Here is a 13,975-nt window from a genome sequence, read left to right as displayed (position 1 = left end):
AACAGCTAGGCTTGTGGTTACTTGCACAGTGCTTCTGTGATCAAATACAATCACTAGTTATATCTGAACCCCACTGCAACCTCCTCTACCTTATCATTTTTAGTATTACTTAGGATAATCAGCCTGCCTTTTTCTTCCTCTGCCTTCCTGAAGCCTTGCTGCACCACACTTGACACTTTTCCTTTGTGTTTCTTTTTCTTACCAGGTTTGGTTTTGTTCTTGTTCCAGTGGTGTGTTGCACACCTGGAAAAAGTCCATTTCATAAAAAACCTTACGGTGCTTCCCAGTGTTTAAAAATGAGTTCTTCATCAAGGCCAAGATATGTTTGCCTTAAACAAGCAGAACAGTCTCACTGTCATATTGTCACCACTGCTTTTCAAAAAGCCTCCAGTTGGGTAGCTTCAGAAAATTCTTAAAATGGCTCTAGTTTGCAGTTCCCAACAGAATCATGTGAATTGTGAACTTTGAAGAAAAAAAAAAAAAAAAAAAAGTTGCCTAATATTTAGCTTAATAGATTCTTTTTATTACAACTAGTTATCTGCTGTAGAAAGCTTAGTCAGAAGAGTGTATTATCCTTAAAGTTTCTGGTTTTGTACAAAAATTTCACAACCTCATTCACCTAATGGTTGAAGTTAAACTTGCTGGGGTGGGTTAACTTGTATTTTTTTTTTTGTCTATCTCACCAGTTAAGAAACATTTAAAGCTAGCAATCTTATGACTGTTGCTGTTCAGATGACACTACTGAAATCTTAAAACTAGCACAATTAAAATGGGAATATCTTGTGTTATAGGATCTGCATTACGTTTTGCAAATCTATAAATATTTCTTGTATAAATTCCCAGCAAGAATAATTCTGAGTAATTTTGTACCTTAAGTTAGAGAGAAGAGCATTTTCAAAATACTCTGTATAATAAACTAGTGTTTCTTTCTTTAATGTAGTGCCTATGACTGTGTGATACCACCCATGGAAAAAGCTGTAGTGAAAACAGACATTCAAATTGCACTTCCTTCTGGATGCTATGGCCGAGTAGGTAAGTAAACAGGCTACAAACAGGCTGCAGAGTCATTGTAGAACAGGTTTGACACCATCTTCACATTTAGATTCTGCCTAAAGCTTTCAGAATTAGTCTGCACCAAGGAAAAAAAAAGGTGTCACATGGCTGTGTGATTTATTGAGCTGTGTAATAGAAGTTTCTTATCAAATACATCTGAGGTTTGGTGTATGTCAAATGACAAAAAGATGATGAGCAAAAATTTTTCATAATCTACATACCACTTTATAGGCTATGCAGTACTTCATTTTTTTCCTCTACAGTTTCAGAATTTGAATCACAAAGACCAATAGGTAATGGACATACAGAAAATACACCTCTGGATGTTTAAAAATTAACCCTGAAGTAAGAGTACTAGTGTAGTAGAATCTAAATACTTTTTCTGACAGAATACTTGAGAGAACTGGTACAAGATATTTTATGCATTCTTTTTCTGAATGATGTATAAATTTTTAAAGTAAATAAAAGCAATAGCCACTCTAGTCGAAAAGTGTGATCAGAGTTTGCCGTGTTCTTTTATCTAAAAGGAGAATGCATGTGCGTTTGTCTTATCCCAGATAAAGAAAATTTTGAAGAGAGTTAACATTTTAGCATCTCATCAAAGTAAGCTAAGGTCAGTTTCAAAAAACAAAGCAAAACAAAATCCAAACCCTCAACCAACCCTGCACATCATTTATCTGTGTATAATATTTCTTAGTAAATCGCTTGCCAAATACTGTTTCCCATCATAACTTGAATGGATTGACCTAACAGTCTTTTGAGATTATTCCAAACTAGTGGTAGCTGCCAAAAATAAACCAAGATGAGATACTCGTCATCTGCACCAGCCACCTTCCTTGGAGAAACCTGCTCTGCAGTTGGTGGTCTAAACAAAGATATGTTTATATCACTTAAAGACTGCAATTTTATTGTAGCCTGTAGCAGATGTTATTTTGTTTAATATATACATTAACACTTAAAGTAGTTCCTGCAAAATCATGTTTATTTTAGAAAGACTGGAAACAGTTCTTGCTGCCATGACTGCAAACACACTATCTAACCTATAAATATTGTGTAAGAGTTTTAAAAGAAAAAAAATATTATACTAACAAAAACATTTTTTGTTTTATAGCACCGCGTTCTGGTTTAGCTGCAAAGCACTTCATAGATGTTGGGGGTAAGATTTTTGTTATTTTTAATAAGACTTTATAAATCTTGATTGCAGAAGTGCCTTAATTTCACATTGTAATATGTGTAAATAAATGATGATGACTTCAGTGGTAGTCTGGCAAAAGGAGACAACTGGGTAATACCTCACCAAGCCTGTACTTCATAATTTTTAAAAAAACTTGCTGAATTATAAAATTACTACTTTTTAAAAATAACTGTATTGTACTTTTAGGCAATGCCTGGAATAGAAGTTATTTTTTGGTTTAGGCTTTAAAGATGACTTCTTACATTCTGCTTTCTCCATGTTGACTTAACGTGTGTGTGATTCTTTTCAGTCTAGTGTAAGATCTGAATGAATTAAAACACTAACATACAGATATTATTTTACGCAGAGTGGTAAAAATATATTATTTGGTATAGTAATGATATAGTAATATATAGTAATGATATTCAAAAGGAATGATAGAAAGTACTGGAATACACCATCTTGAGATTTAGTTTACTGATGAAAATGTAAGAAATTATGTAAAGCAAATTAAATTTAAACTCATAACTTTGTACATAAATCGACTTAAAAATTTAAAGTCTTAAATAAAACTAAAATACTACTTTCTACAGGTCTTTACTTTGTTGTTGTTCAGTACTAGCAACAGAGATTTTTTTTAACAGGGTGGTTTTTGAAAAGATTTCGAGCTTTTCTTCAATCTTGATTAGAAATTGACATAGATCTTCAAAGACAATTACAGGCATATCTATAATGCAGCCTTCATGAAAGTCTCACTCTCCTTTTGCCATATCCCTATAACTGCAACATAAAGTGAATTACCTTGAAAGGTCAGTTCCAGTGATCAGAGCACAGGCATATCCTTTTAGGTATTGTAGTATAAAATGTCCTCTACATTGCCCAGAAGTTCTCACAGCTAAGATTATTGTGGAGTTATTCTGAGCACAGCTGTGACCACAGCAATTTAATCAGTGCTAACTGTGTATTACGTTGTTCTAATTGTACAAGAATACGGTTCTACATGAAGTAAATCCTCTTCTGCCTTCTAAACCCAAAGCAATTGTTTTTTTCTGGCAATAGATTGTAGTAGAAAAACCAAAACCTACATTTCTGATGTAATGACATAAAGAAGATGCACCTAATGGGTATGGTCAAAAGATCTGGGTGGCCAAGAGAGCACATTTTTTTGCAAGTGCATTACAGTTTGAGTCATAATGGAAGTTGACAAGAAAAGTGTGCTGAAAAGTTGAGGCCTTTTCCTCTTCGCTAGGTTTTTGGAGGGTTTTTGTTTGTTGTTTGGGTTTTTTTTTTTCTTGGTTTTTTTTTCTCCCCCCTCTCAGTGTTAAACAAGAGAGACTACTTAAAACAGTAGTACTCAGCCTTTACTTGCTTATAAGCTTGGCTCTAAAGGTGAGGAAGGGTGACTCTAGGCATCCTTCTCTTTCTGATACCAAGCCAGCCAAAAAGCAAAGCAAGTCCCAGTATAATTTAGAGCTCCTGCAGAACTACTTTATTCTGTTTGCTTTGTGGCATATCTAAGTCTAGCTGTGCCTGAGATACAGTTCTCATATCAGAGGTTAAAGGGGAGCACCTGTGCCAGCTTTGTGTCATTCACACTTTATCTTAAATAAGAATTGATTCTTGCATGTCTGTTACATGATGGTTTTTTTACATGCTGCTGGGTAACATACAAAACAACACAAAGATGGGAATCAGAGGCTCTCTACACCCCTGTGACTCTCTGTAGCATACATGGTCTACTGCAGCGTGGTTCTTTAAAGCAACTATTATAAAACAAAATTTTGTTTACATGAAAAAAATACAGGTGCTCTGTACCAGTCCTTTCAATCTGAAAGTTAAACTAGGAAATACCAGAAGGCAACCAGAACTGCTTAGCAGGATGACCTATGTTCAGATTTTTAAAAAGCTGACAATTGACAAACCATGAGTAAAAGCTCTTACTGACAGCAGAGATAATCTTCTTTAAGAAAACCCTAAAACAAAAAAAAAACCCTAAAACAATTGTTACATAATTTTAACTTGGCCTGCAGAAGTACTTTTGTCACAATGAGGGCATTATCCATTTAAGTAAAAATACATTGCCAGAAGTCCTGAGGGTCATAGGAGAAAAATGGAGATCATGCAAGAATATGTTCAGAATTCACATCTGCTAGATGTGGATGCTTTCCCAAGGAGTGACATGCCAGACTTCTGACAGAGTAAGACAGCATGTCAGACTGCCAATTCCAATGCATGATTTTTCCAAAAGTGACTTAGATGATTTCCACCCAAAGCACATAATTTAGAAAAGTGCCTTAGTCCTCAGCAGTGTGTGTAATTATTGCAACAGAACGCCAGTGGATGCTCGTGTGTTTTGCCAGTACGCCCAGTTACAGAGAGTGAGTTTGTGACCCTATACAGGAGGAAAACTGAGCAGGTCTTCCTGGATTATATGCTCACCTATCTTCCAAGCATCATATATTCTTTAATACAAAGTTTGAACTCAAAATCCACATGGTGATTAAGCTCAGTAAGACTGTGTCAGTGGAGTCTATAAGGAGATTATGTCTCTTTAAATACATTTAAAGAGAAAATGAGTGGCAGGAAATTAATTTCACAAAATCTTTACCCAGCTGTGTCTTTAATGGAATTTGAAATTATCATGGCTTTGACAGCATTTCAGTCACTCAGCAAAGCATTAGACTAATCTAATGTTTTGGCCACAAAACACATTTTTAAGTGTTATTTTCTTAATACATAACTTCAACTCTAATTGCAAGTTCTGTTTGTATCGGGTATGCTTTTAAGGAAGAAGCCTGCTCTTCCTCTCTGTATCTTCTGGAAAGCTTTCATCCTCAGGAAGTGCAATTCTTGTCTGCTAGAAAATACATCCAGTACAATCTGTAGAACCATTACAAGGTGTTTATAGCTAAGCTTAAAATAAATCAGAGTGTTTTAGTGAAAGGTGAGTAATACAAGTAACTTAAGTTTTCAGTGTTGCTGACTTCAGTTCAGCCACAGAAATATTTATCGGTCTTTTCCATCTTCAGTTATTAGGCAGTTTTCAAATCCTAGAGAGCCAGTCCCTAGCAGTAGTCAGTTAGGTGGTCAAGAGAATTTGGTACCTGTTCATAGAAGTATCTTTAGATGACAACAGGTACCTGGAAAATAAATGTTAGTGTCTATACATAAAGCTGAGATTGTGCTAATGCCATTGTTTAAAGGTCAGGGAAGCCATCTGCCATGGTTTTAACCTGAGTTGGCAACTAAGCACCACACAGCCACTTACTTGCTCACTCCCCCTCGATGGGATGGGGGAAGAGAATCAAAAGGGTGCAAGTGAGAAAACTTGGGGATTGAGATAAAGGCAGTTTAATAAGTAACGCAAAAGCCACCTGTGCAAGCAAAGTGGAACAAGGAATTCAGTCACTGCTTCCCATGGGCAAGGCAGGTGTTCAGCCACCCAAGGAAAGCAGGGCTCCATCACGCATAACGGTCACTTGGGAGCATGACTTGAGCATCCTCCCCTTCCCCCAGCTTTATATGCTGAGCATGACATCATATGGTCTGGAATATCCCTCTGGTCAGTTGGGGTCAGCTGTCCCAGCTGTGCCCCCTCCCAGCTTCTTATGTACCCCCAGGCTCCTTGCTGGCAGGGCAGTCTGAGGAGCTGAGAAGTCCTTTCACTTAGTGTAAGCACTGCTCAGCAACAGCTAAAACATCAATGTGTTATCCAACATTCTTCTCATCCTAAATCCAAAACACAGTATTACACCAGCTACTAGGAAAAAAATTAACTCTAGCCCAGCTGAAACCAGGACACCCTCTGACTAGATTAATTGTAAATCAGTACAGATACATTCTAATACTCCTTTTCAGAGAAGGAAAAAATAAATCTGGAGTTTAAAAAGGGGCAGAAGTACTAACATGCCATCAAGCTCCACTTACAAGCCAAGTTTTAGGTTCTTCCCCCACTCCCCACTGCCTGCCCCAGAAAATAGCAGCAATATCTGGTAGATCAAAAAGCTTCATTAGTGGTTAAGCACTAACCAATACATCAAGTACAATTTTTGTCATTATGTAGAAATAAACTTACTTTCCATCAGAAACATGAAGGCAGAAACGTTATTTTAGAATGAGTAAGTAGCCCTAGTTGTTCTGTTCTATGCATTTTCTTCGGATAATTTCAGAAAAAAAATGTGATATGCAAGAGTTTCTTGCATGTATAAATCTAACTATACTACTTTAATTGGTACATTTTATACATATAAAAGCATAATCTCCCTTTAAATAGGATTAATAATCTCTAGGAATCAGGTTTTGAGTGTTGTGTTATATCAGAGCAGAATATTATAACAGAAATAAAACAAGCCCTTGTTATGTTAAATTAGCAAATCCCATTATCAATCTCTAATGCACACCAATATCTGTCCCAGCATATGGTCTAGAGAAATGTTGTCTTGGCTGTGACAAAACACTTGAGAATGGTTTGTCAAATTAAGAATTTATCCAAAGAGCTAATGATCTTTTTATATGCATTTATGAGCATATGTACATAATTTTATGTGCCAAATATGAATTCTGGCTTTCAGCTCTCCAGCTGATTGACTCATGTGAACAAGTGCACCAAAGAAATGGCAACTAACTGCAGAACTTGAGTGATGCTTAAAATTATTTGTGCTGCCATTACAATTTTGTTGAATCTCTCTTTGTAATGCATCTATATAGCATGGACTCAGTGTCCACTATTGTATAAAACAAAGCAAATTATCTTTAGCTAATGCTTTGTGTCACACCCCTGGTTTAGAAATCATGTAAGGTCTCTAGATTATCTGATATTTTAAAAAGGTGGAAGGAATAGTACTTTGCTAGAAGTGGGCAAAATTTTCATGTTACTGTTTTATAGTTCAGCTTTTTTTTTTTTGCTTATACATTTGGTGCATGTGCATAGGATTTGGGTTTTTTTATATTTTAAGTATTGAATTGCAACACTGAACTGTGGTAGAAATTGTGCAAGAAATCTGTGATCTCTGTGATCACCAATATAAGTGATGTACCGTGATTCTCAATTTAACTGATGCCTGGTTGACTTGGAAAGCTAGTCTAACCTGAACCAAATAAACAGTGCAAGACCTGTGCATGTAGCCTTGGTACATCAAGCTCTCTGGATCAACTGAACTGAATGCTACATTCAGTAATTTTTTTAATAACTTTTTTTATTCTGACGGATATTTTCCAGCAACCCCTATGTTGTGTTCACTATTACTTTTGAGTGCTCTATAGTCAGGGTGCCTTTAAGCAATTGCACGCACGCAGTATCAGTGAGTTAACTTGAGAACTGCATGTTTTTCTGAATTTTCAGAACTCGAGAGACTCCCAATGTTACTAGCACCTTAATCAGGAAGCTGTTCAGGAATGGGATTGGATTAACCCATAATATTACAAGGGAAGGAGAGCTGTATAAGTACCTTTTTCACACAGCTGAAGAAACTAAGGAAAAAGCCCACAGTCTTCTATTCTTAAGTATGTGTGTTGTGGTTCAACATTAAAACGTCAAAGAATAGTTGTATTACGATTTCATCTGATGCTTATAATCTCTAAAGGTAGTACTTTGTATTTATAGGAGTCTGGGAGTGTCTTGGAATGACATGTAATTTTAGTATTTGAATTATTGCTGCAATTAGACGTCAAAATACATACTTTGGTCCACAAGGAAGTCCAAACTCCAGTTTTTCAAAATATGCTTCCTCTAGCTGAGAGAAAAAACCCCAAAAAAGTAGAATATGATTATTTTAATGTATATTGATAGATAATCTCCTGAACTATGTAGTTAATACAGTTACAGAAAAATATAAGAGCAAGCTTATTTTACGGTATTTACACTTGAATGTAGCTGAATGACAAACAGTTCCTTAAAGCTTAGTTGTTACCCTGCCTGAGATAGAGGATTTGGATCTGTGCAAATCCATAGCTCTCAAGTAAAGTGTTAGAGTTAAGAACAGATTTCTGCTTGACACTCAAAGAGCTGAAGTTAGCAGAACAAATGGAGCCTGAATTTGGTACAGCTGTCTTGATTTCAGATATGGTAGTACAACTAAAATTAGTAGTACAGTGGTAAAACACTTCTTGATATGTGATGGTGTTTTTCAGCTTAACATTTCTAGATACTTCAGTATATTCATATATATTGTTTTATTGTGCGTGAGTAGTATAAAGGATGTCAACATGAGATATCCCATATGCAATCACCTATTAATCTAAACCTTATCTAAGCTACTTATCTAATATACTGACAGCATTTATTAACTGGATATCCCTCTTAATTCTTTCTTATCACAGCTGGTGTTATTGATGAGGATTACAGGGGAAATGTTGGTGTGGTACTCTTCAACTTTGGCAAGGAAACTTTTGAAGGTAAGTGTTAAATTTGGCAGAGCCTGTTTTCAGCCATCTGATTGGGAATGAGAAACTAATTTTTCTTTTAAAGTCTGTGAAGACTTAGAATTAGCTGCAAACATTTTTCTTCTTAGAATTAATGAAAACATGGAAACTTAACAATATGCTGTCAAGGAAACACAAAAAGATTCTAGTCCTAACAAATTACGCAGCATGCAAAAAACCCACCAAACCAAAAAACCTAAAAATATACCACCACCATAAAACCAAAAGAAACAAAAAATCCTACTTAGCTAAGCTTTAGATTCATGAGCTGTACTGAAGTGGAAGTTTGTATGAAGTTTCTTCCTTGCTCTGCAAAAAAAGAGATTTTGCTGAGCAGTATTTGAGATAAAAACTTCTCCAAGATCCTGGGAAGCATGAGTAATAAAGATACAGTTTTTCCCTTTATCTCTGCATATAGTCAGTTTTAAGACTCGCAGCCCACTTAAATTATTGCCAGTGTTTTTGCAGCCTTTTCTACAACTTCACAGCACAGACTTCTTAGGGAAGTTCTGTGAACCAGATCGGGTACTAATCACAGATTTTGTTTTCTTTTTATCAGTTTGGTTTTTTTCCTCCAGAGAAATAGTTTCTGGGTCTAGTTCACAAAAGGAGCCACGTACATACAGCTGTCTCTCCATCTCTGCAGTATTATGCCTAATGACACTTAAGATGCCACAGTATGGCAGCAGGATTTGGAATGAGAGGACGTGCCCTGAGCTGGTACTGCTGCTGAAACTTTACCTTAAAAGGACTAAGAACAAGTTTATTTTAGCCTGGTTTTTTCTGTGACTATTAGCATCCGCTTAATTAAGTTGCGGATAAGTGTTTACACTTTAGTACATTCTGATACTCTTGAAAGGGGATTGTCTGAACTTTGTATTGATTGTTCACTTTTCTTGAAGGAACTAATAATACTTTAACTTCATTGCAGTTAAAAAAGGAGATAGGATTGCCCAGCTCATCTGTGAACGCATTTACTATCCTGAGCTAGAAGAAGTTCAAGTAAGTTGGCAAAAGAAAATATTTCTGCTATTTTCAATAATTAATATTTAAGATAGTTGCATATAAGCTGAAATTTATGGTATACATAAATACTTTGCTTTAAAAATACTTTCAGTGCTAAAACTGCATAGTAGCATTGCTACCTGAATAAAAATGTTGATGTTTTGCATGCATTTACGTGGATTTTTTTTTTTTGACATTTTCAGAGTTAATAAGTACTTGAGAAACACTTCTAGAGATACTAGAAACAATTGTCTCACAATGTGGGATTTGTTTAAACTTGTACAAAAGGTATTCTAAAATGTCTCAAAACCTTTTTGTTTTAGTTTCTCAATTATAGGTCTCACAATGTGGGATTTGTTTAAACTTGTACAAAAGGTATTCTAAAATGTCTCAAAACCTTTTTGTTTTAGTTTCTCAATTGTTTCTCTATTGTTAAGAGTAAATGCACCTTCCTCTATGATGGACGATACTTGTTGTATAGAAACAAAAGGCAAGTTAAGACACTAAACCGACTTATAATTTATGTCTTTCAGGCTCTAGATGATACAGAACGTGGTGAAGGTGGCTTTGGTTCTACTGGAAAGAACTGAAAATTATTTGAATATGCTTTCTATTTTTGTTTTGTTACGCGGTTTCTGAAGTTTGAATTGGAAGTGAGATTCTGGAGTACCTAAAAAAAGTCGGGTTTTATTCAGACTTCTTTGTATCTGTCCTCCTGTCTAGTTTTACAGGCAGTGAATTCAGCTGCATTACAGGGAAACGTGCGTGGCTGACTTGATTGATTAGTTGATGGGTCATTTTTTTCTTTTTAGATGTTTGGTCCTCAGTAAATAAGAACTCGTTGTTTATGTGCTGATATTACTGTAATAAATTATAAAATAACTTAATGATTTGATTTTCTTTTACTCCCCTAAACTAAAATGGCTGATTTTACCCTTGCCAGTTTGTCTCAGTCTTCTGAAAGCCTCCATGTAGCTCAGTATTTCATGCTGAGAGCCTATTTCATCCAGAATCGGTGATAATACAGGTATCGATACAACTTCCCACTCTCACGCCTAAATCAGAATAAAGCAAAGATTTTGCATCTTCTACAATCTGTCAAAATACTTGTGTTTCTGTTCAAAGCTAAAGTTCTGTCTTTCATCCTTAGCTGATCCTGAAACAGCCAATTTTTCAGCTCTCTCTTAAAAGAGCAAGCAATACACTGAGCTAAATAATACAACTCCTCTGGAAATAACTTCTATATAGTAAATAAATGCTATGAAGTATGCTGTTGAAGTTTTTGTTGACAAAGTAATTAATAAGTTACTCTATGGAAGAAAGATTCTGAACTATTGACACAGTGTATAAATTGTTTTTTCCAGTTCTGTTTTCACCAGTTAACATAGAACTCTTTTGGAATCTGTCCCAAACCTCATTGTTTCTTTAAGTGTAGGAATCTCTTAAATGACTCAAAAGCTTTCAGGTGAAAGAACGTGCACACAAAAGGAGGGACAAAAAGGAAAGAATCTTGAGTATTTGCCACTTTACAGAAAAGAGTTAGAAAAGGCTGTGGGGCTCTCTAGTACATTTTTTTTTCCTGCAGCCCTCTATATTTTTAGATTTTCTTAGCTGAAAGGTCACAGGTATGAAATACTGTGCCTTAAGTAGCATTTCAACAGTGGAAAGGTAGGCCCTTTTGTAGACTAAGATGTTCACAGCATTCTTCTCCTTGGTAGGAGAATCATAATAACAATTCAGATCATTATAATCCTGTTGGTATTAGTTTCATGTCTTTGTCTAAGACTAACCATTTCCAGTGAAGTAGACCCAAAATACTGAACATTTTACCCCCCTTTTCCCCAAGGAGCTGGAAAATAAAGTGTAATATGAAAACATTCAGATTCCTCCAGCCAAAGGTTAGTCATTACATTGAATTGGCAGGGCTGAAACAAGTACATTCATCTTTGACTAGGGTAGAAGTCTTCCCCTCCATGTGCTTTATATTATATATATTACATAATCACAGAATCACAGAATGTTGGGGATTGGAAGGGACCTCAGAAGATCATCTAGTCCAACCCCCCTGCCGGAGCAGGAACCTAAACGAGATTACACAGGAAGGCGTCCAGGCGGGTCTTGAATGTCTCCAGAGAAGGAGACTCCACAACCTCCCTGGGCAGCCTGTTCCAGGGCTCTGTCACCCTCACTGTAAAGAAGTTTCTTCTGAAGATTAAGCGGAACCTCCTGTGTTCCAGCTCACACCCATTGCCCCTTGTCCTGTCATTGGGCATCACTGAGAAGAGCCTGGCTCCATTCTCGTGACATTCACCCTTAACATATTTATAAACATTAATGAGGTCTCCCCTCAGTCTCCTCCAAGCTAAAGAGACCCAGCTCCCTCAGCCTTTCCTCATAAGGGAGATGCTCCACTCCCTTCATCATCTTGGTGGCTCTGTGCTGGACTCTCTCCAGCAGTTCCCTGTCCTTCTTGAACTGTGGGGCCCAGAACTGGACACAATATTCCAGATGTGGCCTCACCAGGGCAGAGTAGAGGGGGAGGAGAACCTCTCTTGACCTACTAACCACACCCCTTCTAATGCACCCCAGGATGCCATTGGCCTTCCTGGCTACAAGGGCACAGTGCTGGCTCCCCCAACCTACACCCTTAGCACAACACTGTACTTCTGTCTGTATAGCCAGACCTTCACAAGCAGGCTTGCTGTGCAAAAGCCTATTGTAAGTAAGAAGTAAGTCATAGCAATAGCAATTAAGTTTTAAATGAATTGGAAAAGCTGATCTTGCCACTAAGTTTCTTCCATCCTATAACCTGCCAAAAAGGAACTTCAATTACCAAAGGCTGATTAAAAGTCTTAAAATAACTATGATCTTTTTCTGTAAAGCTGTTTCCTCTTCCTGGACTGTAAGTTGAGAGCAAGTTTTGCTGCTCATCTTTTTTCCCTCCCCATGTCCAAAGGAAGAAAAAAATAAAAAGGCAGGGGATACACTGATGCAAGTCCTTTTTGAAAGGTACTACAAGATGTAGTCCAGTGGGACCTTAGAACAGCAACTTACAAGGAAAAAAGTTTTAAGTTTTGTTGATACTTACCATTTGTTGTACCTGTTGGAAACAGATTTAATGTCCATTTTTGAAAGTAATACTAATACTCCAGATTCTGAGATGAGAAGGAATAGTATTTGCTAGAAAAAGCGCTATCTCAGGAGCTCTCTCAGACACGTGAGGAAGAAACATAAACTTACAGATCCATGTCTCAGTTGTCAACATACAGACTGTTATCTAAGTGTTATTACCAAAAAGGGCTCACTGATTTTGAGAATCAATATCATTGAATTCCTTTTCATTGTTTCTCAATACTTATCTAGAGAAGCATGCATTGAGTTTAATATGACTGCAAAGCTCTTCCCAGCAGGACCTTGGAAAAGTCTGCCAATCTAAAACAATGGAAATGTTTTCAAGCTTTCAAGCTCACCTCTACACTGAACTCCTTTGCATCAAACCATTGCACTAGGGTAACAAATAATAATTGATAATTGCTGATAATTGCTTTTATACTGTTGGGGTTTTGCTTCAATAGAGTAGCAAATAAAAGACAAATAACTTCTAACCAGGCAACAGGAGTTACATACCAATGTATTGAAAGTTCTTGAGTTGATACTTGCTACTGCAGGCAAGGGCCCCATTGAAACCCGTAGAAACTTTTTGTATTGGTAGTGAGTAGAGAATTCTTGACTGCTACTTTCTGGTTCAAACCATGCTGCCTACATCTTTTCCCTCTTTTTTTTTTTTTAAGAAAGTCCCACAGTTACATTAGTATGAAAAACAATACCCTCCAAATTATTTTAATAATCCTTTTTCCATTAATATTACATACACATCAAAAGTATTTTGTCTTGTTACCTGGCAAGCATACACAAGAGGCACAGAACAGTATCTGTTTCAGAAGCTAGTTTTTAACTTCCCCTGCCTCTTAGTCATACCACTCACCCTCTCCCTAATAAGCAAGGGGAAGAAGATAGACCAGAACTTCTTCAACAAGGTTTAAATTTCCCTCTTTATAATGGCACATTTTAAGCTTTAATTAGCATATTTCATCCTTGTTTAAACAAAAACCAGTATGTTTAAAAAATTTTATATTCTCAAAAGGAAAAGAGGACTGGGAAACACATTGATCTTGTTCATTACTTTATCTGAGATCTATCCTGCCTAAATTAACTAGTTGTAAATTAGTTTTGTAATTCAATGAAAAACTGGCTAAGCGTGTCATTGACTGAACAACGTGCTTGAGCAAGTAACCTCATGAGACGCTAGACACTAACATGCAT

The 13,975-nt window shown here is 36.5% G+C and overlaps 1 protein-coding gene across 1 annotated transcript; it reads left to right on the top strand.

The window, feature by feature from the left end:
* Nucleotides 1-940: 940 nt before the first annotated feature.
* DUT (deoxyuridine triphosphatase) lies at nucleotides 941-10,242 on the top strand (the record flags this gene model as incomplete). The annotated part of the gene is made up of 5 exons (XM_010177649.1): nucleotides 941-1,032; nucleotides 2,165-2,209; nucleotides 8,546-8,620; nucleotides 9,579-9,649; nucleotides 10,186-10,242. Coding segments are annotated over 5 exons (340 nt in total), but the record flags the coding sequence as incomplete, so codon positions are not given.
* Between the last annotated feature and the right edge of the window lie 3,733 nt (nucleotides 10,243-13,975).

The sequence above is a fragment of the Antrostomus carolinensis genome, unplaced genomic scaffold (assembly GCF_000700745.2).
Source record: "Antrostomus carolinensis isolate BGI_N321 unplaced genomic scaffold, ASM70074v2 scaffold1871, whole genome shotgun sequence".
In the NCBI taxonomy this organism is placed as follows: domain Eukaryota; kingdom Metazoa; phylum Chordata; class Aves; order Caprimulgiformes; family Caprimulgidae; genus Antrostomus; species Antrostomus carolinensis.
The sequence above is the reverse complement of the archived record's forward strand: the minus strand, read 5'-3'. Positions and strand labels throughout refer to the sequence as shown.